We start from the raw sequence: 26,101 nt of genomic DNA on the forward strand, positions 1-26,101 counted from the left end.
TCTTGAGTTTTGTCGGAGTTACAGTCATTCAGGCAAGGGGAGAGTATTACTCACACTTCTGACTTGTGCATTCGGGGAGCCGCAGAATGCTTAGCCTCTGACCTGCTCTTACATAGAAACATAGGGGTGGATTTTACAGGGGGGATGGAGTATGGGGTCAGCACCTTGCCGAATAGAAATCCGACTGCTCCGTAGCGAAATAATGCAGGGGACATTCTTAATTGGGTCAAAGTGGGAGGAAGTACTACCCTAGAGAGCTGCTGGCCAATCTGATTGGCTGCAGCTCTGTATTCCCAGCAGCACCAGAAGAGAGAAGTGGCCACTGCTGGGACTCCATGCAGCCCCAAAGAAGAAGAGATGATTTCTCCTAGACTTGAAGTGAGCCTGCAGTCTGCATTATCCCCATGAGGATACTGGGTGGGCTTGGCTTGGAGACCCAGTGAAGTGTGGTTGGGGGTTTGGGTTAGAGAGGCCGGCGGGGGGGAGGAGGGATAGAGTTGGCTGTACGATCTGGGGAGGGGGTGCCTCGGATGGGCACGGGGTCCCCCCAAAGGAAATACCCCTCCCTTCCTGCCCGTCAGCATTCTGCACAGTCAAAGCTGCTGGGCTGCTGACCTTGCCTTCCCCTGCAGACTGAAAAATTGTGGTGGAGATGGTTTGAGGCCCTTGGTAGTTAATTGGCTACTTAGGGCCTCAATAGGCCTAAGGGTTAGGTGGGCTGCCTGACACCTTACCTGCCCCAGTACTATTGGGGGACAGGTCAGGAGGTGGGTGGGAAACCAGTGGGCTGGCAACCCAGTTTATTTTGCAAGACCTGTAAAATTCAGCCCAAAGGATATTTTTGGCTCATTGTGCTGATGCCAGCCAAAAAAGAGCTATCCGGCCTAATCCCACTTTCCAGCTTTTGGTCTGAAGCTCTTTAAGTTACAGAACTTCAAGTGCATATCACAATACTTCTTAAATGTCATGAAGGTTTCTGCCTCTACCCACCTTTCCACAGTTCCTGAACCAGAGTTCCAGAGTGAGTTCCAGAACCCCACCACCCTGTGGGTGAAAACATTCTTCCTCACTTCCCCTTTAATCCTTTTGCCAATTACTTTAAATCAATGCTCCATGGTTAATAACCTTTCAGCTAAGGGAAATAGCTTATTTCTATCTGCTCTATTTTTATCCCCTCAATTTTCTACATCTCAATTAAATCTTTCCTCAGCTTCCTCTGTTCCAAAGAAAGAAACCCTAGCCTATCCAATCTTTCCTCACAGCTAAAATTCTCTTATTGTTGACAACATCCTTGTAATTTTCCTGTGTACCCTATTTAGTGTGATCACATCCTTCCTGTAATGCAGTGACCAGCACTGTACACAGTATTCTAGCTGTGCCCTGACTAATACTTTGTACAGTTCTAGCATAATTTCCCAGTTCTAGCATAATCTCCCTGTTCTGATATTCTATGTTTCAGCTAATAAATCACAGGATCACAGAATTGTTACGGTGTAGAAGGAGGTTATTCAGCCCATTGTGACTGTGCGGCTCTCTGAGCATTTTAACTGAGTGCCAATCACCTGCCTTTTCCCCATAACCCTGCACATTGTTTCTATTTAAATAATCATCCAATGAATTCTTGAATGCCTCAATTGAACCTGCCTCCACCACACTTCCAGGCAGTGCATTTCAAACCCTAACTACTCGCTGTGTGAAAAAGTTTTATTCTCACCTCATATCTGCTTCTTTTGGAAAACATTTTAAGCTGTGCCCTCTGGTTCTCAATCCATTTACGAGCGGGAACAATTTCTCCCTATCTACTATGGGAAGTATCCCGCCTATCATCTTAACCACTTTATCAACCTGTTCTGCTATCTTCAGGAATCTGTGAACACGCATTCCAAGGTCCCTCTGTCCTCTAAACTTCTCAGTATCCAGCCATTTATTGTGTATTCCCTTGTCTTGTTTGCCCTACCAAATGCATTACCTCACACCTCTCAGGATTGAATTCCATTTTACATTTTACTGCCCAACTTTTCTGTTCAGTCCATTGGAATCTTCCTGCAGCCTACAGATTTCTCCCTTACTATCAACCACATGAGCAATATTTGTATCTGAAAACTTCTTAAACATGGCCCCTGCATTTAAGTCTAAATCATAGATGTATACTGCAAAAAGCAAGGAACATAGTCTGGTGCCCTGCTGAACACCACGAGGAAGAGCTTTCCGCTCACAAAAACACCTGTCCACCATTACCTTTTGCCTCCTGCCATTGAATCAATTTTGTATCCAACTTACTGCATTTCCTTGGATCCCGTAGGCTCTTGCTTTTCTGACCAGTCCGTCATGTGGTACTTTGACAAAAGCCTTGCTAACATCCATGTAGAGAGCATTAAATGCACTATCCTCATCGACACTCCTTGTTACTTCCTCATAAAATCCAATCAAATTAGACACACACAACCTTCCCTTAATAAATCTGTGCTGATTGTCATTGATTAATCCATATCTTTTAAATAATGATTTATACTGTCCCACAGAATTTCTTTGAATAATTTTCCCATCACTGAGGTTAGGTTGACTGGCCTGTAATTACTTGGGCTATCCCTAGCTCCAAGGGGCCAGGGTGGGATTAGTATGGACAGTGAGTCTGATTGTGTGGGAGCTTGTGGGGCTGGAAGAAAGCACCTCTGCTCTTCCTGGTCCACAAAAAATGCTGCGAAGCTGCTAATCTTCTAGAGGCTATCCTTGCATCGCGGTAGCTGCCAGATTTCCTGACATTTGGTAAATTTGGCTAGTAAGAGTTAAAACTGCAAAGCAGGTTAAATTGAAGGCTTCCAGCCTCAGTAACATACTTGTAATGCCAGCCTGCCTCCTAGGAGTGAGTTGCTCTCAGTATAACCTGAAAGTTAGTAGGTTGGAATCTTCTTCCTGACACACTCAGAATTTTTGCCTTTTTAAGCCACCCACTCCCACCCAATTCCATCCACTGACCCATGTTGAAATCCCCCTCCATAACTCCGATGAATGCCAAGTCTTTTACAGTAATCGTGGGGGGTTTCAACCTTCCACATATGGAATGCACAATAGGAACAGTCAGTCCGTGAATGGAAATTGACTAAAATTCAGTGTCTCATTTCTCAACAGTGCATTCAGGAATTCCCAAGGGGCAATGCCATATTGGATTTGGTTCTAATAAGTGAAGAGGGAAGAACAAAGTAGAGGTTTAGGATTTAGTGACCATAATGTTCTGCAATCCAAGGTAGAGGTTGACATAAAGGGAAAAATAGAAGGAAGTCAATTAAAAGGCTATGATTTTAATAAAAACAGAAAATTCTGGAAAAGCTCAGCAGGTCTGGCAGCATTTGTGGAGAGAGAAACAAAGTTAACATTTCGAATCCATACGGACTCGAAATGTTAACTGTTTCTCTCTCCACAGATGCTGTCAGACCTGCTGAGTTTTTCCAGCATTTTCTGTTTTTGTTTCAGATTTCCAGCATCTGCAGTATTTTGCTTTTATCTATGTTTTTAACAAGATGTTTCTTTCAGGATACAAAAGACTGCATGGCAATAGTAAAGATGAGAAATAATACTCGGATAAAAAGATGTAGAAAGAAAGCAGAATATTTCAAAAGGAATAATTTCTAAGATGTAAATGGAATTTATCCCTGAAATGGGTCAGGGACAAGAGGAAGAGAAAACATACAAAATGATTAAACATTCAGGAAAGAAATGGCACAGAGAATTCTATTAAGATAAGCCGAGGAATGCCAAGAAACTGAAGGGCTGCAAATAGGGATCATGAAGCAAGCGTCATTTTTGTTTTTATTTGTTTTTGGGATGTGGGTGTCGCTGGCAAGGCCAGTATTTATTGCCCATCCCTACTTGCCCTTGAGAAGGTGATGGTGAGCCACAATCTTGAACCTGTTATGATCTCCAGCTGAGGTTACTACTGAACAAACCTGATCCCAGGGTGGTACCCAACTTGATAGAACCTAACTTTTATTTGTTTGCTTAGATACGTGAAGGGGGGCTACTGAACAGAGTCAGCTAATGAATTTTTAACAAAAGCATAAAACATTTATTAAGCAAGAAAAGATAAACTATATTTTAATACTCCTTCACACTCAACTACACCTTTAGATATATATATATATAGATTTGTAATGATGACACAAGTTACAAAAGCTAACTTATACTCTAATGTTCCCAGTAAGTACACGCTCCATGTAAACCAATTGAGACCTGTGGTCAGACACACCACACTCTGAAACCAAGTGACAGATGCTTTGGATCTCTCCTCAACTCCCCCCAGACGCTTGTTACACCGTTAGCCAACCAGTCTCACTGAATTCCGTTCACACAAGAGTTTCCAATCTCCACTTTCCAAGAACTCTCCTTGGAATATTCTCCCAAAACAACACTTCCTCTCAGACTCAAACGTCAACAGTACACCACTGCTTCACATGCCCATAGCTAAGAGTTACAGACCTTCATCCGTCTCTTTAGATCTTCTGGCCTCTTGCAAGCTGTTCTCACTTTAAACCTACTTTCCACAGTTTTTGTCTCTTTAAATCTGAAGCTTGGAGCCTTTCTCTCTGCCTCTCACTCTTAATTTGACTTAACAAGGCCTTTTCCAGGTTCCTGTACTTCCCTTTTACTAGAAGGTCTTCTTGGGACTTTCTCCTGTTCCATTGCCCTGGACTTTGGGGTCTTTTCTTTAGCTTGGGACTGGCTATCTGTCCCCTTTGCTCCAGTCTCTCCTGGCAGCCACTTTCAAAACCAATTGAACTCATACAGCTTCCAAATCAAACTGCTGTTTCTAGTTTTTTCTATGTGTGTCTGTGGGAGGGCCCTGCCTCTCTGGACCCCCATTGCTAGGCAACAGACCAGATTTTCTACTCTTGTTTGTATAACTTAGCTGCAACAGTTGTAAAACACTCATTAGAAATGCAGGCACCTTTTAAAGTGAAACTAAAACTTAATTTGACCTTTCTTAACACACATATATAGGAATACAAATCAAACTTAAACATTAAAGCTAAAACTCATTCCTAACACCTACAAAAACAAATATAGCTCGCTTAAATTATCTCCATTTTCTAACACCTCTCATCTTTGGAGGAGAGAAAGCTTCCCAACAGTGAAGGTTTCTATACAATGGCTTTACCTCCGCCTCACACAAACTTAATATCATAACCCTCTAACAATAGCTTATTACATACTATATAAATACATTCTCTATTTCATTTCACAACTACACATCATATTGTCCAATTACAAAAATGTACTTAAATAAAATCAATAAATGTGATAAGATTAGTAGAATTTTCACGCCATAGCATTATCATAGTTCAACCCATATGTTTCTTTTTCCTCTTACTCCCAGTCTTTAACTCAGCAAAAAATGTTTCATTTAAGTCTACAGTCCAATCATCCTTTTTGTTCGCTGTAGGTGCAATTCCATCCTCAAGCTCATTTTCCGAACTCAAATGTGGTAAATTCTTATTTCGATTTAATAAAGTCAAAATAGTATTTTTGTGAGTTAATGTCTCATTTCTTCTCTGGTTAAAATCTCTTTTTGCCATTTCAAGATGTTATTGAGATGCTTTTTACGTCCACACAAGAGGATTTCGTACTCCTGCTTGGTTTTATTTTTAAACTTTTTATGATATTGTTGTTTCTCCAGATCCCATTTTGAACAGGTCTTTTCAACTTCTTTTTGAGCAATGTCAATTATCCTCTCTCCGTGGAATTTCATAGTTCGTTCCAACCCTTCAATTCTTTTGCATGATCACGAACTATATCATTCCGCTCCTTTAGAGGTTTTGAATGGTCTTTTGCAAACTGTCCACTTGCCTGGATTCCAACTGCTGTATTTTGTATATTAGCACCAGCAACCTTGTAAATCAGTATCTCTGGTCATTAACCTTTCCAGACCATTTTGCACTTTCAGTACTTTTTGTTGGCAATTCTTGATTTCCATTTCTGCATGCACTTTAGTTGTTTTCATATCGTCCATTACTGAGTTTGATATATCAGTAATTTTACTTGGATCAGTTCTTTGCTCAGCTGGACCACAATTCAGCAAGAAATGTTTATTCATAGGAACAACTTTTGAACTGTGACCCTCCATACCACACATCTTCTCCTTCACCTTCTCCAGTTTGCATTGAAGTTTGAGAATCTCATTGCTCTTTCCAAGACAAAGTTCTAACAGTTCATTAGTTCTGGTTTTTAATTCTGCTTTCAACCTATTATTCTGATTTACCAACAATTCATTTTCTTGTTCAAGGCACTTTCCAAGATATTTCATAGTAACTATGATGCTTGATGTTCAACTGAAGATTGACCATTGTTAAGTTTGCTTCTACAAGTTTATAATTTAGGGGTTTCAAGTCCTCAATCAAATGTTCTACTTTCTGTGACTGATTCTCAATTGATCTCATCAACTCTCTTTGTTCATTAGTAAACTCCTCTTTCATACATGAAAGTAGGTTTTCTACATTAATCAGGTTTTCCTTCAATTGCTTGTTATCTGCAATAATTATCTAATTTTTGGCCACAGTAGTTTTCTGAAGTTGCTTAAGATCAGCATGGTCAACTGCCTGTTGCAATACAGTCGTTGCCACATTACTGTCTCCACTAGCCAAATCATTATGCAGAATAAAATCTACCCCTTCAATAATGATTTAGGAATAATTCCCACATAATAATTCCATTTACAAAGTGACTTTGTAAGTTAACTTTACGCTAAGAAACAGGTTAATAAATTCCAATAATACCCCTTATTAATACTTTTTCTTTCATGGAACTCCCTGGAACACAAATTGTATCATCAGCCACCATCAATGATTGATCTGCCCCTGTATCTCTCAAAATTTTAATCTGTTTGCTTATTTTGTTGGAGGAGTAAGGCAACATGCCCCCCTTCAACACAAAACATCCAGAACCTCTGTTATCCTGACTTCCTTCACCAGTAATTAAAGAAGAGTTCTTTGGACTATCCTGAACCACATTTCCCTTTCCTGTATATTCTAAGGGAACACGTTTCACCTGTTCCACTGCTACAGTTTTAACAAGCATTTCCTTTTCTGATGTAACCTCTCCTGAGGATTCCTTAGGCGTCCCTACTACTGCAATAGGTCTACCATTTAATCTCCAGCAATCTGTCCTAACATGTCCTACCTTGCTACAATGAAAACATGCAGACTTTCAAATGTCACTTTACCCTCAGTATCGTCCTTTCTGGTCTGAGGAGAAATTTCTCGAGAATTCCCAATCATCCCTTCTCTTTCTTGGCTACTTGCCTTCCTTTTACCTTCCTGTCTTCTATTCTTCTCGGGTTTATGGGGATGATGGGAAAAGGGTTTAGATTTATGGACCAGTTCTTAATTGTCTGCGATCTCTGCTGCCTGTTTAGCTGTTTTTACACTCTGGTCTTCAAACATGGGAAGTGAATCTTTAAATTCTTCTAAGAGAATTATTTCCCCTAGAGCTTTATATGTCATCTCTACCTTTAATGCCCTTATCCAATGAGATAATTACTTTGCTTTACCCTCGCAAACTCAATATAGGTCTGCCCAGGCTGTTTCCTTATATTCTGAAATTTCTGCCTGTATGCCTCAGGGACTAACTTATATGCATTCAGAATAGCCTTTTTCACTGCATCATAATCCACCAATACCTCTTCTGAAAGTGAAGCATAAATCTCATGACGTATACCTATCAATCAATGGTAAAAGTAATGTCCAGATTTCTTTTGGCCACTTCATTTGCTTAGCCACCTTCTCAAACCAAATAAAGAATGCCTCTACATCCCTTTCTTCAAACGTTGGGAGAGCCTTCACAAACTTAAATATCTCACCACTGGGCTTTAGGTTTTGGTTTTTTCATCATCAGAACCACCCTCAGCATCTGAGATCTCTTTTTTAACTTTCAGTTTTCTAAGCTGGTAATCCCTTTCTCGTTCCTTCTCTCTTGCCTGAAATTCCATTTCCAGCTTCCTAAATTCTCTTTCACTTTCCTTTTCTTTTTCTTTCGCCTCTATTCAAGTTTTTTCATTTCCTTTGCTTGTTCAAGTTCAAGCTTCTTCATTTGTAACTGAAGTCTCACTACCTCCAGCTGTGACTCGCCCCCTGGAGAATGTGGTCTCTCTGTTAACCTTTCCAGTTTTAAATGTTGCGCTATTATCCCAACTATACCTGCTTTCCTGACCCCTTCGGGTGATTCTATCTTCAGTTTATCCGCCAATTCCATTAGCTTACTCTTGGTTAATTTTTGTAAACCAGTCAGAGTTACAGTTTCCATCTGTAAAAGTCTTAACAGCCTCCAAAGCAATTTCAAATTCCAACTAGCATAATATGCCTCACAGCAACTCCAATTCCTATGTCCAGTACCTCTTTACCTTCACATACTTGTTAAAAGGTTTCACAGATCTCACCAATGGTCAAGTATTTCCAAACCCATCTTATAATGAAAGTGCTTCGGTAGCACCACTACTGACCGAGCTGGCCGAGTCCTAAATTACATTGCTGCTAGACTGGATATGCCGCAGGTGGTGAGGGATCCAACAAGGGGGAAAAACATACCTGACCTCATCCTCAGCAACCTGCCTGCTGCAGATGCATCTGTCCATGACAGCATCGGTAGGAGTGACCATCACACAGTCGTTGTGGAGATAAAGTCCCAGCTTCACATTGAGGATACCCTCCATCGTGTGGTGTGGCACTACCACCATGCTAAATGGGATGGATCTTGAACAGATATAGCAACTCAAGGCTAGGCAACCATGAGGTGCTGTGGGCCATCAGCAGCAGCAGAATTCCACTCGAACACAATCTGTAACGTCACAGCCCGGTATATCCCCAATTCTACCATTACTATCAAGCCAGGGTATCAACTCTGGTTCAATGAAGAGTGCAGGAGGGCATGCCAGGAGCAGCACCAGGCATACCCAAAAATGAGGTGTCAACCTGGTGAAGCTACAACACAGACTACTTGCATGCCAAACAGCATAAGCAGCAAGTGATAGACAGAGCTAAGCGATCCCACAACCAATGGATCAGATCTAAGCTCTGCAGTCCTGCAACATCCAGTCGTGAATGGTGGTGGACAATGAAACAACTCACTGGGGGAGGAGGCTCCACAAACATCCCCATTCTCAATGATGGAGGAGCCCAGCACAGCAGTGCAAAAGATAAGGTTGAAGCATTTGCTACAATCTTCAGCCAGAAGTGCCGAGTGGATTATCTAACTCGGCCTCCTCTGGGGGTCCCCAGCATCACAGGTGCCAGTCTTCAGCCAATTCGATTCACTCCACATGCTACCAAGAAATGACTGAAGGCACTGGATACTGCGAAGGCTATGGACCCTGACAATATTCCGGCAATAGTACTGAAGACTTGTGCTCTAGAACTTGCCGTGCCCCTATTCAAGTTGTTCCAGTACAGCTACAACACTGGCATCTACCCAGCTATGTGGAAAATTGCATGTACACAAAAAGCAGGACAAATCCAACCTGGCCAATTACCACCCGATCAGTCTACTCTTGATCATTAGTAAAGTAATAGAAGGGGTCATCAACAGTTCTATCAAGTGGCACTTGCTTAGCAATAACCTGGTCACTGAGGCCCAGTTTGCATTCCGCATGGTCACTTAGCTCCTGACTTCATTATAGCCTTGGTTCAAACATGGACAAAAGAGTTGAACTCCCGAGATGAGAGTGACTGCCCTTGATATCAAGGCCGCATTTGACTGAGTGTGGCATCAAGGAACCCTAGCAAAAGTAAAGTCAATGGGAATCAGGGGGAAAGCTCTCCACTGGTTGGAGTCATACCTAGCACAAAGGAAGTCGGTTGTGGTTGTTGGAGATCAATAATCTCAGCTCCAGGACGCCACTGCAGGAGTTCCTCAGGGTACTGTCCTTGGCCCAACCATCTTCAGCTGCTTCATCAATGATGTTCTCTCCATCATAAGTGAGGATGTTCACTGATGATGCACAATGTTCAGCACCATTCGCGACGCCTCAGATACTGAAGCAGTCCATGTCCAAATGCAGCAAGACCTAGCCAATATCCAGGCTTGGGCTGACAAGTGGCAAGTAACATTCATGTCACACAAGTGCCAGGCAATGACCATTTCCAACAAGAGAGAACCTAACCATTGCCTTTTGACGCTCAATGGCATTACCATCACTGAATACCCCACTATCAATATCTCGAGGGTTACCGTTGACCAGAAACTGAACTGGACTAGTCATATAAATACTGTGGCTACAAGAATGGGTCAGAGGCTAGGAATGCTGCACCAAGTAACTCACCTCCTGACTTCCCAAAGTCTGTCCACCATCTACAAGGCACAAGTCAGGAGTGTGATGGAATATTCCCCATTTGCCTGGATGAGTGCACCTCCCACAACACTGAAGAAGCTGGACACCGTCCAGGACAAAGCAGCTTGCTTGATTGGTGCCACGTCCACAAACATTCACTCCCTCCACCACCAACGCACAGTAGCTGCAGTGAGCATCATCTACAAGATGCACTGCAGGAATTCACCAAGGCTCCTTAGACAGCACCTTCCAAACCCACGACCACCACCATCTAGAAGGACAAGGGCAGCAGATAGATGGGAACACCACCACCTGGAAGTTCCCCTCCAAGTCACTCACCATCCTGACTTGGAAATATATTGCCGTTCCTTCACTGTCGCTGGGTCATAATCCTGGAACTCCCTCCCTAACAGCACTGTGGGTGTACCTACACCGCATGGACTGCAGCGGTCCAAGAAGGCAGTTCACCACCTCCTTCTCAATGGCAACTAGTGATGGGCAATAAATGCTGGGCCAGCTAGTGAAGCCCACATCTTGTGAATGAATAAAAAAGAAACCGTAAACAATTATTATTCCGTGTCCAATCACCCGCTGTCCGCGTTTCAAAATTCCCCTACGAGCCCCTACTTTGTTATGATCCCCATGTGAGGTTAGTACTGGACAAGCCTGATCCCAGGGTGGAATCCAATTTGATAGAACCTAACTTTTATTTGTTTGTTTAGATACATGAAGAGGGGTTACTGAACAGAGTCACCGGAGTCAGCTAATGAATTTTTAACAAAAGCAAAAAACATTTATTAAACAAGAAAAGATGAACTATATTACAATACTCCTTCACCCACAACTATACCTTTGTAAACCCCTTTGGTTTTTCCTTTATTCTACCCACAAATGCTTTCTCATGCACGTTCTTAGCTTTCCTAATTTCCTTTTCAAATTCCTCCCTGCACTTTTTACACTCTTCTAGTGACTCTGCCGTATTGAGTCCTCGGTGCCTGCCATAAGCTTCTCTTTTTACCTTAATCCTAACCTTTATGTCCCTTGACATCCAGGGTTCTCCAGACTTGGTCCCCCCTTTGTCTTTAGGGGGACATATTTGCCTCATATTCTTGATATTTCCTCCTTGAATGCCTCCCACTGCTCTGACACTGTTTTATCTGCAAGTAGCTGCTCCTAGTCCACTTGGACCAATCGTATCTCAACTTAGTAAAATTAGCCTTTCCCCAGTTTAGAACTTTTATTCCTGGCCCAACCTTATCCTGGGCATCATCTGGTTTCGAGGATTCTGTGAAGTATGCCAACATCGCCACTTAATAAGGATGTACTTTGATTGTGAAGAACATAGAGAGAATCAACGATCTGTTGCCTCTTGTGGCTGAGAGAAGCAATAAGCTGCTTTTAATATGAAGGCCAATGCCTCCTGCACCTTGTAATTTGATGCCTGATAGTTGAAGGGTCATCGGCTGAAGCCAGTTGAGATCATCTGCTAATATATTTGCAGCAACTCCAGTTTCAATTTTAAAAGTGCAATCGAAGCCTTGAACTTGCACTGTGACTGATCAACAGCCTGGGCTAAGACCATCTACTTCCTGTAGGAACTTTCGTCTTTATCTTGATCTGCCATTTCTTGGATGGAGTGTGTTTTATAATTACTTTCTACTCCAATGAAAGTTGTTAAATTTGCAGAAACACTTGAAATGTGCAGTTTTGCCACACTGGAAGTATTCCATGCAGATTGCTGGTAGTCCTAGCCTCTCTGCTGGGTTTTCACGCCACAACGCAAGCATCTCAAAATGGCTGCCATCGTCGGATTTTTCCACCCTTTTACTGGTTTAATTGGCTTTTGTGAGGTTGGGCTACTGCCCATGAGCCTACCCAGTCAATGGAGTCATGTGAAACCTCGGAGTCAAGCCAAATTGTAGCCCGTTTTAATTCTCTCCCTCGGCCTGTCTCGCATACTGGACCGCTTGATCCAAAGTAAGATCATCTTTGGTTTGCAGAAAGTCAGAGAGTTTTTGATCCTGGGCACCCACAACTATGCAATCATGGATTTATTCATCCTTCAGTGCCGCATATCCGCAAGAACTAGCTAGGCGATTTAGGTCGATTAGAAATGATTCAATCAATTCCCCAGGTCATTACGACCGCTGATTAAAGCGTGCATCAAACCACATGTAGGGCAGGATTTTACGCGTCGGCGACGGGGCCTGCTCGCTGACGCGTAAAATGACGCAGGATGATGTTGGGGGGATCTCCTGACGTCACCGCGCCCCATTTAAATTTTCAGGGAGGCAGGGGCGCAGCAAAATCAGCTGCGCGCCCACCGACCTGTCAGTGGCCAATTGAGGCCATTGACAGAGTCAATTATGTAATTAAAGGACCTGCCCGTCCAACCTTAAGGTTGGCGGACAGGCCAGGAGCCCCAGCGGGAACTAGAAAAAACATGAAATCTCATCCACGGACCGGATGAGGTTTCATGTAGGGTTTAAAAAATTTTAATAACGTTTTTGTGACAATTATGGACATGTCCCAACTCATGTGACATTGTCACATGAGGGGACATGTTAGGGAAATTTTAATTTTCTATTTTTAGGTTTTGTACATTTAGAGCAGATCTCCCTGAGGCTGCACTTAGCCTCAGGGAGATGAGTGCGCTCTTTTGTGCACATGCACGAAAGAGCGCACTCTCGATTTTGGGATTCCCCCCACCCCCGCCCGCACAGGGAGTGCATAGCGCTTCTGCGTGGATGTCACGCTGGGCGGGCCTTAATTGGCCTGCCCATGTAAAATGGCGCCGTGCCCCCAATTGGGGGCACCGATCGGAAGCACGCCTGTGCGCGCCCGGCCTTCAACGTCCCCCCCCAACGGGGGGAAAATTCAGCCCATAGAAAGGAACTGACTTGAAATATTTTTCTACTTTTCGTGATGATCTGACGCTGCTTGGTATTGGAGGAATGGCGTCTCCATATTTCCGACTGTTGGCGTCACTGCATGCCTTCGAGGCAGTCAAACGGGCAGGACAAGGTACCAGGCTCACCAGGTACGATCATCATTACCTTTCTCCAGTGTGCCTCCTCTTTCTGCTAATTTGTTGTGAGCTACTATCAAGCTGTTCTCCACTCAATGGTTCCTTCTTCTATTTGGACTCTGGGCGTGGGACTTGATTATCGACAGACTAAAGACATACTCTGGTATCTCCTTAACACTTATTTATTAGTACTACATTTAAAAATGTAGCTCCTAGGCATTGTGTTCCAACCCATCTGAGTTTTTCCAGCTATTTTTGTTTTTGTTTCAGGTTTCCAGCATCCGCAGTATTTTGCTTTTATCACTCCTATCAATATTGTTAAGGACAGATGCATCTGTGACAGGTAGATTGGTGAGAGCAAGGTCAAGTAAACCTTTTCCTCTTGTAGGCCCCCTCACCACCTACTGCAAACCCAGTCTAGAAGCTATATCCTTTAGGACTCAGCCAGCTCAGTCAATTGTGGTGCTAGTGAGCCACTCTTGGTGATGGACATTAAAGTCCCCACCCAGAATGCATTCTGTGCCCTTGCCACCCTCAGTGCTTCTTCTAATTGGTGTTCAACATGGAGGAGTACTGATTCATCAAAGGAGGTGGGGGCGGTAGCTGGTAATCAGCAGGAGATTTCCTTGCCCATGTTTGACCCAATGCCACGAGACTTCATGGGATCCGGAGTCAAAGTTTAGGACTCTCAAGACAACTCCCTCCTGACTGTATCCCACTGTGCTGCCACCTGTGGTGAGTCTGTCCTGCCAATGTGACAGGACAAACCCAGGAATAGTGGACATTGTCTGTAAGGTATGAATTGGTAAACATGACTATGTCAGGCTGTTACTTGACTAGTCTGTGGGACGGCTCTCCAAATTTTGTCATAAGCCCCCAAATGTCAGTAAGGAAGACTTTGCAGGGTCGTCCAGACTGGGTTTGCTTTTATCATTTCTGGTGCCTAAATCGATACCGGGTGATCCGTACAGTTTCATTCCTTTTAGATTTTGTGGCTGTTCAATACAACTGAGTGGCTTGCTAGGCCATTCCAGAGTCAACCACACTGCTGTGAGTCTGGAGTCACATGTAGGTCAGACCAGGTAAGGACGGCAGATTTCCTTTCCTAAAGGGAATTAGTGAACCTGATGGGTTTTTACGACAATCAATTCATGGTCACCATTTCTGAGACTGGCTTTTTAATTCTAGATTTATGACTGTGGCGAGATTTGAATCTGTGTCCCCAGATTATTAGACTGGGCCTCTGGAATACTAGTCCATTACCACTACACCACCTCTCCTTGTAATATTGTCAAATAATTTTCTAATTGTAAAATAAAGGTTACAGATTTATAATTTGATGGTTCATTCCTTGGAGCTGGAAATCACATTTTCTATTTGCCAGTCCTCTGGGATTGAACTCCATGAACTGAAAAAAAAACTCACCATCATTTGAACCAGCTCCTTCAGCAAGTGAAAGCTGCCAGAGTCAGAAACCTTATCTACATTCACATCCTCCCCAGAGTGTCCTCTCAAATGATTTAAGAAAAGAATTCATTCCATTATACCCCCAATTTTGGAAATGTCCCCACCATTTCTTTGTGAATACTGTTGAAAAATATCATTCAAATACTTCAGACACCATTTCCCTAATCTCATTTTTAGTGAATCAACCTCTCTTTGCACCCTTTGTTTACTCCTGATAAAGTTGAAGAATGCTTTGCCTTTCTGCTGTATGCTTCCAGCTTGGCCTCCTCCTGAGGCTCCCAGCATCAGTTGAGGAGAGATTCATAGCATCTGTCACTTGGTTTCAGAGTGTGGTGTGTCTGATCACAGATCACAATTGGTTTACATGGACTGTGTACTTACTGTGAATATTAGAGTATAAGATTGATTTTGTAACTTGCGTTATCCTTACAAATCTGTACAGGGGAAATTCAGGCCTTCAGGTGGAGAATGAAATTATAAATCTCTCAGTTCGTCATGAAGTAAGGCTAGACATGGTGGATACAGGCAGTGATCATCCCCACCAAGACCTGCTGGATCTGAATTTGTTCTTCCTAGAAGAAAGTGATGAAGAAGAATCCCTTGCAGCAGTGAATGATCTCTTGCAGGCTGAGGTCTTAGAGGATGATTTGTCTTTCCTGTTGATGGACACACCCTACAAAATCTCTGTTGTTTTTTTGGAGGAGTCAGCCATATTTTTAATGGCCAAGTAGCATTTCAGTTCCACTGAATCTATCAATGGGTTGTCTAGTTTATCTCCTATTGTCCATGCAGGATCTTCCAGAGAGGATGCTTTGCCTGAGTCCATGTCAGAGTCTGTAGTAGATCACCTAGCTAAAGAGCTGGTAATTTCCGGGGTGAAAATCAAATGCCACCTATACTTCAGTGCCAGCTGAAAGTCTTCTTCCCTCTAGAGATGGATGTCAGCATAGAAGCTGCGGCAGAATCTTTAGCACTTCTGAAGCTGCAGATTCCTGTACAGCAATCTTGTCCCAGAGTTAATTGTCTGCAGGAAATTCATCTCATTACAGGAGATGAGGCTGTCTTGTCTCCATGTCCTCAGCAATTCTTTCCATTACCCATGGTGGAGCAACCTCACACAGAGAGAAGTGTGGCTTCCTTACAGAAAGTAGACAGTCCTCCTGAAATATCATTGAGAATCATTTTTTCTTCTTTTCCTAACAGTCTTACAGGAATTTGGTCATTCTTTCCTTTGTTGTCTACGTTAATTGAAATCTCAGATCTTCACTAGCCTCTCACTCTTTGACACAATAGTGGATGATACGGTTGTGCCAGTCTTAACTGGAGTTGAAGATCATTGTTCTCCTGAAGCTTCTTCTCACAGTCCTTCGAGGGAACAAGAAGTTCCTCAGAGTTTCCTGAGTTCTTCTCTTCTAATACCAGAGGGTCCAAAGCTCAATTCTCTTCAGTCTTCTCCCTCGGATCAGCCTTTTGTTGAAAAGTCTTCATTGTCCTTGCAGCTCAGTCACCCTGCAGCCTGCACTCTGCTTCCCAGCAATGCTGCTAAAGTGTTGTCCTATTCTGCAGATGGTGATCTACTCCAAATGCAGAAGAAAGCCCTCATGTCTCCAAGATGTCTTCCCTAAGGGCCAAGAATACCGGGGGAGATTGAATCCCACAAGACTGGGACTTGGGGAGGGGAAGAATTGGAGTTGGAGTTAAATAGAATCTGTAGTTGTAAAAAAGGAGTTCCATAGGTGCAATGTAAATAGTAAATTATTGGCCATGATTTTCCATGCCCGCTTGCACTGGGCGGGTTCAGTGGCTTAAGCGGACAATATAGCGAGAAGGTCAAAAATCGATTTCACAACGTCATGAAACCAGTTTGTGATTGTCTGCTCCGCCCACCAATACCGGGCTGCATTTCCTGTCATCGGATGTTGGGAACCTCATTGTAACACATCAGCATATCATTATAAGGCTATCACACAGGACTCATTCACCATCCACTGGATCGTTGGCCCACGTCGGTGGGAAAACTTGCCGATGTGTTTCACAACAGCACATAAGCAATGTGCACCTGGAAGGCTGCACTTCGCTCAGGACTTCAAGATTTGTTTGTCTACACAACCACCTCAGGTCCCCTCTAAGTCACATGCCACCCTGACTTGGAATTATATCGCCGTTCCTTCACTGTCACTGGGTGAAAATACTGGAACTCCCTTCAAAATAGCACTTCTTAAAAATTATTTCATGAGATGTAGGTGTCGCTGGCAAGGCTAGCATTTGTTGCCCATCCCTCATTGCCCTTGAACTGAACATTTCAGAGGACAGTTAAGAATCAACTACATTGCTATGGGTCTGGAGTCACATGTAGGTCAGACCAGCTAAGGATGGCAAATTTCCTTCCCTAAAGGACATCAGTGAACCGGATGGGTCTTTACAACAATCGATGGTAGTTTCATGGTCACCATTACTGAGACTAGCTTTATATTCCAGATTTCTTAATTGAATTTAAACTCCACCAGCTGCTGTGGTGGGATTTGAGCCCATGCACCAGAGCATTAACCTGGGCCTCTGGATTACTAGTTCAGTGACATTATCTCTATGCCACCATCTCCCCTAATGTGGGTGTATCTATACCACACTGACTGCAGCAGCTTAAGGTGGCAGCTCATCACCACCTTCTCAAGGGTAATTAGGGATGGGCAATAAATGCTGGCCTAACAACGATGCCCACATCCATGATTGCATAAATTTTTTTAAATGATCTTGAGGGGTATTAGGTTTCTGAGGCAGCATGGCTTTTGGAGTGGGAGGTAATGTTCATCTAATATGTTGGATTTCATTGAAGAGATGACAGACCAAATAGATAGGGGAGAAGATAATGGATTTATCTACCTGTATTTTCATATTTTTGGGTCTTGTTTGTTTTTCCATACTCTTCGAGGAACTTGTTTAGACAACCCTTTGGTAACATTTGTAGCAATATTTTAAGGTTATTTTTGAGCTCGTTTTCATGCTTTTCTTAAATCTCTTTTCTCTTTCTATTTACTTCCACAGGGGACTTTGTGCCATGTGTACGAGCATTCCCATTTTTGGGTACATCCATGATATTTTACAATGGATTTCCCAATGGCAATTTCCCTTCAGTTACTCCTTTGGATGAAATAAACAAGGAGAAATGGAGAGATAGCAAAGAGACCAGGATGCACTAGAGGCTACTACTGATATTTGACTATGATTATTGTAATAATGGAGTGTGTGCCAGTGTCACGGTGAGAGGTAAATCCTTAAAAAGCTGCCCACTCTAGAAACTGCAGAATGGCTTGATATCATAAGGGCTACTTTATGCACAAATGGGTCGCAATTGTACATAGATAATCTATGGACATAGGAAAATTAAATCAAAGCAGTTCCTTTGGTCTGATTTATACCTGTGTCAGCTGTTGACTGTGTTCAGCCTCAGTGTCTTTATTCCCCTGGTATTGCTGCTGTTGCCACACTGTTAACTGTTGCTTTAGTTCTGACAGACGGTTCTTCAAGTCATCCACCTCTGCTAGGGCATTGTGTTCGGATACGGACAGAGCCTTGTTCTCATCTAGATATGAAAATGACATACAATACCATAACAGGATGATGTACAACAGGTCTGATATTAATGAGGAGTGAGTAGTAAATGAGAGTTTGCATGTGTAGCTCAAATGTTAAATTTGATCCATCTGTAATAATGGCTTACAGATCTGTGCTGCTTTTCAAGCCTTTATTTTGAAGGCTATGACCTCAAGGGATAAAAAACAAGAATCCAAAACCTAGTCATACATTTGAAACATCCTGTAATGTTATCACTAGCATCAATTCTAATATGTATCATATCATAATATCACCAGTATTAGGGCCATGAACATGGATCTAATCCTATTTAGCACCATACTTGCCACATTTAGCAATAGCACAGGTTTTCTATTCCACACTGTTAGGCAAGCTGTGGGAGCACAAAAGTGATGTGGCATTGGCAATGCAAACAACTAAATTAAAATAATATTTTGGCAACACACATCTCAGAAAAGCACAGTCAATAAAGTGTTGTGAATATCTAGTTCATGGTTCATGTGTTTTAGAATATAACTTCTTGTTTTAGGAATTAAATGTCCTTCAGGGAAGGAAATCTGCCATTCTTATTTGCTCTACCCCGAATATACTTGGGAATTTGGTTCAAAGTGGGAATTCAACTGGTAAATCTTTTTCAAGTTCACTTTTGGAGTAAGAGTCAGATTCTGACCTAGAACTAACAACCCAGAATTAATAGCCTTTAAGTTACGTAGCCTTGTTAAACAGGCAACTGTCTTAGTGGCAGTTAACTGTCAATCACCCTAAAGCCCTTTGCCTGAATAGGGCCCAAATTAGATGTTGAGAACTGTAGCAGGAAGCTAGGCTAGAGAGTGACTCATTACAGATCTATATAAGAAAGGGACCTTTTAAGCGCACGATCAGTAAGAGGCACACGATCAGCGAGGAGACACTTTGGCCGGAATGAGACAGAGACCTAGTGAGTATATTTGGGAATTTGATTCAAAGTGGGAATTCGTTGCATGGGGGAAAGAAGTGCTTTTGGTTAGGTTTACTGCAAGAAATGTGACTTAGAATGGAGTGCTGGGAGTTGGGTAATTAAGGGGGTTAGGGAAGGAAGGGAAAGCGGTGCTCTTTTGCTTTCTGCTTTCTAACTTTCTCAGCCTTCAGGAAGTGGTCATACTCTGTTACAGGAGAAGAAGCTAGTTATTTGGTGAGTATCTGGTAAGTGACTAACGTTTATTCTATTCCTAAGGTTTAAAATAGTTTAGCAACTGGTGGTAAGGTTAAAAAAATATATAAAAACAAAAGTAAAATATATAATTTAATAAAATAATTAAATAGTTAATTAGAACACATTAAGGATGTCAGGACAGGTGATGTGTCACAGCTGCAGCATATGGGAGCTGCCGGATGCCAGTTTGATCCAGGGTGAACACATCTGCAGTAAGTGTTTGAAGTTTGAGCAGCTTCAGCTCAGAGTTTATGAGCTGAGGCTGAACTACAGACACTGCGACACATTGGGGAGGGGGAAAGATACCTGGATTCTTTGTACTAGGAGGCAGTCACACCTCTTAAGACAGGATCTTCTGATTTGGTCAGTGGTCAGGGACAGGACAGTGTAACTGTGAGTGAGGCAGGTAAAGTGACTCAGAGGGCATGAGTGCAGGAGTGTGAGCCTCTGCAATTGTCCAACAGGTTTGAGGTTTTTTTCAACTTGTTTGGATGAGAGTGGGGGCTGCAGGGTGGATGAGCTAACTGGCCATGGCACTGTGGTACAGGAAGCCATCAAAGTGGGGGTGGGGACCAAAAGGAATGTAGTGGTAGTAGGGGATAGTATAGTCAGAGGGATTGGCACTGTTCTCTGCAGCAAAGAGCATGAGCCCAGACGGCTGTGTTGCCTGCCCGGTGCCGGGGGCGGGACATATGCTTGGGGCTTGAGAGGACCTTGCAGTGGGAAGGGGAACGACCCAATTGTCATGGTCTATGTTGGTACCAATGACATAGGCAGGACATAGGAGGTTCTGCACAGTCAGTTTGAAGGCTTAGACACCAAATTAAGAAGCAGAGCCTCAAAGGTCATAATCTCTGGATTATTACCTGATCCATGTGAAAATTGGCATAGGACAAATCAGATTAGAGAGATGAATGTGTGGCTCAAAGACTGGTGTGGGAGGAGTGGTTTCTGGTTTGTGGGGCACTGGTACCAGTATTGGGGAAAGTGGGAGCTATACTGTTGGGATGGTCTACACCCAAACCATGCTAGGACCGGTGGTCTTGTGAGCCACATAACTAGGGAAGTAGAGAGGGCTTTAAACTAAATAGTGGGGGCAAGGGATCAGATTTGGGAAGATGTGGTAAATCAAAGAGCAGAGACAATACACAAGAAGGTATTATTACAGGAAATGACAAACAGGCCATGACAGGAAATCAACAGATTAAACTAGTGGTTATAAAAAGAATAAAAGGATGAAACTAAAAGCTCAGTGTGTGAATGCACATAGCATTTGGAACAAAACAGATGAACTGAGAGTGCACACAGAAATAAATAATTATGATTTGATAGCCATTATACAGACATGGCTGCGGGAGGACATGGATTGGGACCTGAATATTGAAGGGTACAGGATATTTAGGAAGGACAGGAAGCGAGGAAAAGGCGGAGGGATAGCTCTGTTAGCTAATGATGGTAATTGCACAATAGAGAGGGATGACCTAAGTTCAGGAAACCAGGATGTGGAAATGGTTTGGGTAGAGGTGAGAAATGGTAAAGGCAAGAAGTCACTTGTGGGAGTCATATACAGGTCCCCTAATAGTAACCACATGGTAGGGTTGAGCATAAAGGAAGAAATAATTGGAGCTTGTCAGAATGGCAAGGCGATAATCATGGGAGGTTTTAATTTAGACATACACTGACAAAGTCAGGTGGACAAAAAAGCCTAGATGAGGAGTACAGCGAATGTTTTCAGGGTAATTTCTTAGAACAACATATTCTGGAGCCAACCAGAGAGCAGGCTATACTAGTCCTGATATTGTGCAATGAGATGGGAGTAATTAATGATCTCATAGTGAAGGGGTCCCTAGGTAGCAGCAATCATAATATGATTGAATTTTACATTCAGTTTGAGGGAGAGAGGAGTGGGACTGACACAAAATTTTAAAACTTAAATAAGGGAAATTATGAGGGTGGCATAAAAATTGGGCTGGCTAAAGTGAGGTGGCAAATTAGGTTACGGGATAGATCAACAGAGATGCAGTGGCTAATATTTAAGGGAATATTTCAGAATGCACAGAATAGATGCATTCCAATAAGAAAGAAAAAGTCCAAGGGACAGTCACACCCATCCGTGGTTAACTAGAAAGGCTAAAGATAGTATCAAACTTAAAGAAAAAGCATACAATTGTGCAAAGACAAGTGGCAGGTCAGAAGATTGGACAGAATATAAGGAACAGCAAAGAATGACTAAGGGGAGAATTTTCCGTTCGGCGAGCGGGGGTGGGGCCGTCAGGTGGGTGTCCCAATGTCACCGCAGGTCATTTAGATTTTCAGTTCAGCGGGCACACAGCCGAGTCGGATGCACGCGTGCCGAACTGTCAAAGGCCTTTTAAGGCCTGTTTAAAACTAATTAAATCAATTAAATGAGTTGCCCATCCAACCTTAAGGTTGGCGGGCAGGCAAAGAGCCCAGGCGGCCTTCGCATTTTTCATAGAACCTCATCCACAGGCGGGATGAGGTTTCATGAAGTGTTTATAAATTTAAAAATTTTTAAATTAATGTTCCTTGACATGTCCCAGCTCATGTGACACTGTCAAATGAAGAGACATGCCTTAAAATGTTTTCAATTCTTTATTTAAATGTTTGAACCTTAAACAAATCTCCTTGAGGCACCTCTGTGCTTCAGGGAGTTTTCTGTGCTCTTTCACGCACATGTGCGAAACAGCGCATGTCCGGACTGAGGAAATTCTACCCCCCGCCTGCACAGGGAGCACTCAGCACTTCCGGGCGAGCGTCATGCCGAGCGGGCCTTAATTGGCCTGCCCACGTAAAATGGCGGCGCGCACCCGATCAGGTTCACGGTTGCTCCCGCCCACCCACGCACAAGCCCCCCAGTGGGGGGAAAATTCAGCCCTAAAAGACTAATGAGGAGGGAAAAATTAGAGTATGAGAGAAAGCTAGCCAGAAATATAAAACCAGATAGTAAGAGTTTTTATAAATATTTTAAAAAGAGAAGTTAACAAAGTGAGCGTTGTCCTATAGAAAGTGAGTCTGGAGAATTGATAATGGAAAACAAAGAAATGGCAGATGAATTGAACAGGTATTTTGCATCAGTTTTCACTATAGAGGATGCAAGTAACATCCCAGAAGCAGCTATAAACCAGGAAATGGAAGTGGGGAAGGAAATCAGGAAAACTACAGTCAGCAGAAAGAAGTGGTACTGAGTAAATTGTTGGAGCTGCGGGCTGACAAGTGCCTGCGTCCTGACAGGCTTAGGGTCTCTAAAGAAGTGTCTAGTGAGATAGTTGATGCATTGGTTTTAATTTTCCAAAACTCCATAGATTTGAGGAAGGTCCCATTAGATTGGAAGATAGCAAATGTAATTCCATTATTCAAAGAGAGAGGGAAACAGAAAGTGGGAAATTACAGGCCAGCAAGCATAACATCTGTCGTAGAGAAAATGTTAGACGCTATTATCAAAGAAGTTATAGCAGGGCACTTGGATAAGCTCAAGGTCACCAGGCAGAGTCAACATGGTTTTGTGAAATGGAAATTGTGTTTAACCAACTTATTGGAGTTCTTAGAGGAAGCAACGTGTGCTGTGGATGAAGGGAAACTGGTGGATGTACTGAACTTAGATTACCAGAAGGAATTTGATAAAGTGCCACATCAAAGGTTATTGTGGAAAATAAAAGCTCATAGATAGAAGACTGGATGGCTAACAGGAAGCAGAGAGTAGGCATAAATGGGTCTTATGCAGGTTGGTAGAGTGTAATGAGTGGTGTGCCACAGGGATCAGTGCTGGGACCTCAACTGTTTATAATTTATATAAATGACTTGGATGAGGGGATTGAAAGGATGGTTGCCAAATTTGCTGATGACACAAAGATAGGTAGGAAAGTAAGTTGTGAAGAGGACATATGGAGGCTACAAAAAGATATAGATAGGTTAAGCGAGTGAGAAAAGATCTGGCAAATGGTGTATAATGTGGGAAAATGTGAAATTGTCCATTTTGGCAGGAAGAATAGCAGAGAAGCATGTTATCTAAATGGTGAGAGATTGCAGAACTCTGAGGTGCAGGAAGATCTGAGTGTCCTAGTGCATGAATCACAAAAGGCTAGTATACAAGTACAGCAAGTAATTAGGAAAGCTCATAGAATGAAAAGCTGGTGGAAGCAGAGCTTTTGATTTTTAAAAAAAATTAATTCACGGGATGTTGGCTTCGCTGGCTGGGCCAGAATTTATTGCCCATCCCTAGTTGCTCCTGGGAAGGTGGTGGTGAGCTGCTTTCTTGAACCGCTGCAGTCTGTGCAGTGTAGGTACACCCATAGTGCTGTTAGGAAGGGAGATCCAGGATTTTGACTCAGTGACAGTGAAGGCATTTATATACTTAAGGCAAAGGTGGATAGATTCCTGGTAAGCAAGGGGGTGATAGGTTATTGGGGGTAGGTGGGATGCGCATTTTAGGTTACTATCAGATCAACCATGATATTAAATGGCGGAGCAGGCTCGATGGGCTGAACGGCCACTCCTGCTCCTTGTTCTTATGTTCGTCTCTATGACTCCAGTCCCACACAATGTGGTTGACTCTTAGCTGCCCTCTGACATGGCCTAATGAGCCACTCAGTTCAAGGGCAATTAGGGATAGGCAACAAATGCTGGCCTTGCCAACGACGCCCAAATCCTGTGAAAGAATAAATTTAAAAAATAAAGTTTTAATTGTGGAAAATGGGGGCATTTGGTTGGGAAACTGAGGAGCAATCTTGGGATGAATGTAATTGAAACAAGCTTGCAGTTTATTACACTTAAAAGGTTGGGGTCACGATGACTTAAGGAGTTAACAAAAAGCTAAAATTATAAAACAGAAAGTGGGCTTACTTAGCTAAAAACTGGGGAAATGACATCTGCAATCCTTGCAGTAAGGGCAGTTCAGAGGAATGTATTTGGGAGTTAGAGCTAAATGATTTTAAAAGCATTCAGTAAACCCTGAAAGATTGCCAAATCCATTTCTTTCTTCAGATCAGCGAAGGAATTTTAAATGAAGTATAACTAATCAGAAGGTCTGTTTGAAGACATCCCAAAGCATGCCACATCATCATGGAGATGGGTGGAGCTTAGAGAGATTCTCTGGGTTCAATCTATCTTGGTGTTTGCTGAGAGTTTTACTTGCAGCTTTGATTTTGTGTGCAGCTCACTGAGAGGAGATAGCCAAAGTAAATGACAGCTATTTAGATCTGAACTCCAAGGAATAGCTAAGTCCCTCATTCATTACATACATGCAGGTAGGGCTTAGTTTCAATTTGGATTTCATGAGGTAAAAGAAGCCTGAAGGTTGCCTAGTTTGAAGCTAGCAGAAAAAGCTACAGTGGTCCTCATAGAGCTTTGGGACAAAAAAAGCAATGAGCAGAATTCGTTGAAAGACATTGAGAAGGCAACCAGAAAAAGGGACTGAGGCATTCAGTCAGGAAGTATTAAACAGAGAGTCTTACCTCAGAGAATAGCTGACAATAAGGAGAATTAAAGTAAATTCTAGAGGACTGTGGCAGAACTAACGAGGGGGGGGGGAATGCCTACATAAGTAAATAACTTTAAGATTGATGTGTCTTATAGGCAAATGCTTGGGGGAAGCAAGAAGTAAAACTGAGTGCATAACATAGCTAGTTATAAACCATATTGATAAATTAATAGTGCTTGTTTTGTTTATATACAATAAAATGTGTTTTGTTTAAAAACATGAAATTTTGTGGCATAGTTCTATTGGTTAAAAGTGCTTGAATTTCTCTTTAAATGTTAATGGTTCCTAACTGGATTGTAACAGAAGCTATGAAATACACTGTTTATATGAGCATTTATATGGTGTTTGCATTTTTAAACAGAGAGATCACAAGCTGTACCTGCATTCTATCCAAAAGAGAATAATCGTAGCATCATAAAATCCTAGAATTATTACATCACAGAAGAAGGCCATTCTGCTTGTCATATCCATGCCAGCTCTCTGCAGGAGCTGCTCTGCTTGGCTCGCAAACCTAGCCTTTCTCCATAGCCCTGCAAATTTTTCTCTTCAGATGCTTATCCAATTCTCTTTTGGATGCCACAATTGAATCTGTCTCCAGTGAGGGAGTGCATTCCAAATCCTAACCATTCGCTGCATAAATCGTTTTTCCTCATGTTGCCTTTGCTCCTTTTGCTAGTCACCTTAACTTGGTTTCCTCTGGTTCTCGACTGTTCCACCAACTGGATCAGTTTCTCTATGGCCAACATTTTCCCCCCATCTGGGGGGAAGCACAGGAGCATGTGCCGGCGGGCAGGCCTCTGATCAGCGCCCCCAGTCAGGGGCGTGCAGCCATTTTAAGTGGGCGGGCCAATTAAGGCCCACCTAGCGTGACGTCCGCCAGGAAGCGCTATGTGCTCCCTGTGGGGGCAGTGGGGGAATTCCCTCAGCCTGGAGTGCACTCTTTCGTGCATGCGCACGAAAGAGCGCACAGATCTCCCTGAGGCAAAGTGCCGACTCAGGGAGATCATCTCTGAT

At 42.8% G+C, this 26,101-nt stretch overlaps 1 protein-coding gene across 1 annotated transcript in view; it reads right to left on the reverse strand.

Annotated features, from left to right (window-relative positions):
- The window catches only part of LOC144686750 (protein FAM184A-like), a 296,008-nt gene that overhangs the window by 29,163 nt on the left and 240,744 nt on the right, over positions 1-26,101 (reverse strand). The window contains exon 4 of the mRNA XM_078552418.1: positions 18,224-18,387. Coding sequence (XP_078408544.1) covers positions 18,224-18,387 — 164 coding nt within the window. The remainder of the gene's footprint in view (positions 1-18,223; positions 18,388-26,101) is intronic.

The sequence above is a fragment of the Cetorhinus maximus genome, chromosome 1, assembly GCF_964194155.1.
Source record: "Cetorhinus maximus chromosome 1, sCetMax3.hap1.1, whole genome shotgun sequence".
Taxonomy (NCBI): Eukaryota; Metazoa; Chordata; class Chondrichthyes; order Lamniformes; family Cetorhinidae; genus Cetorhinus; species Cetorhinus maximus.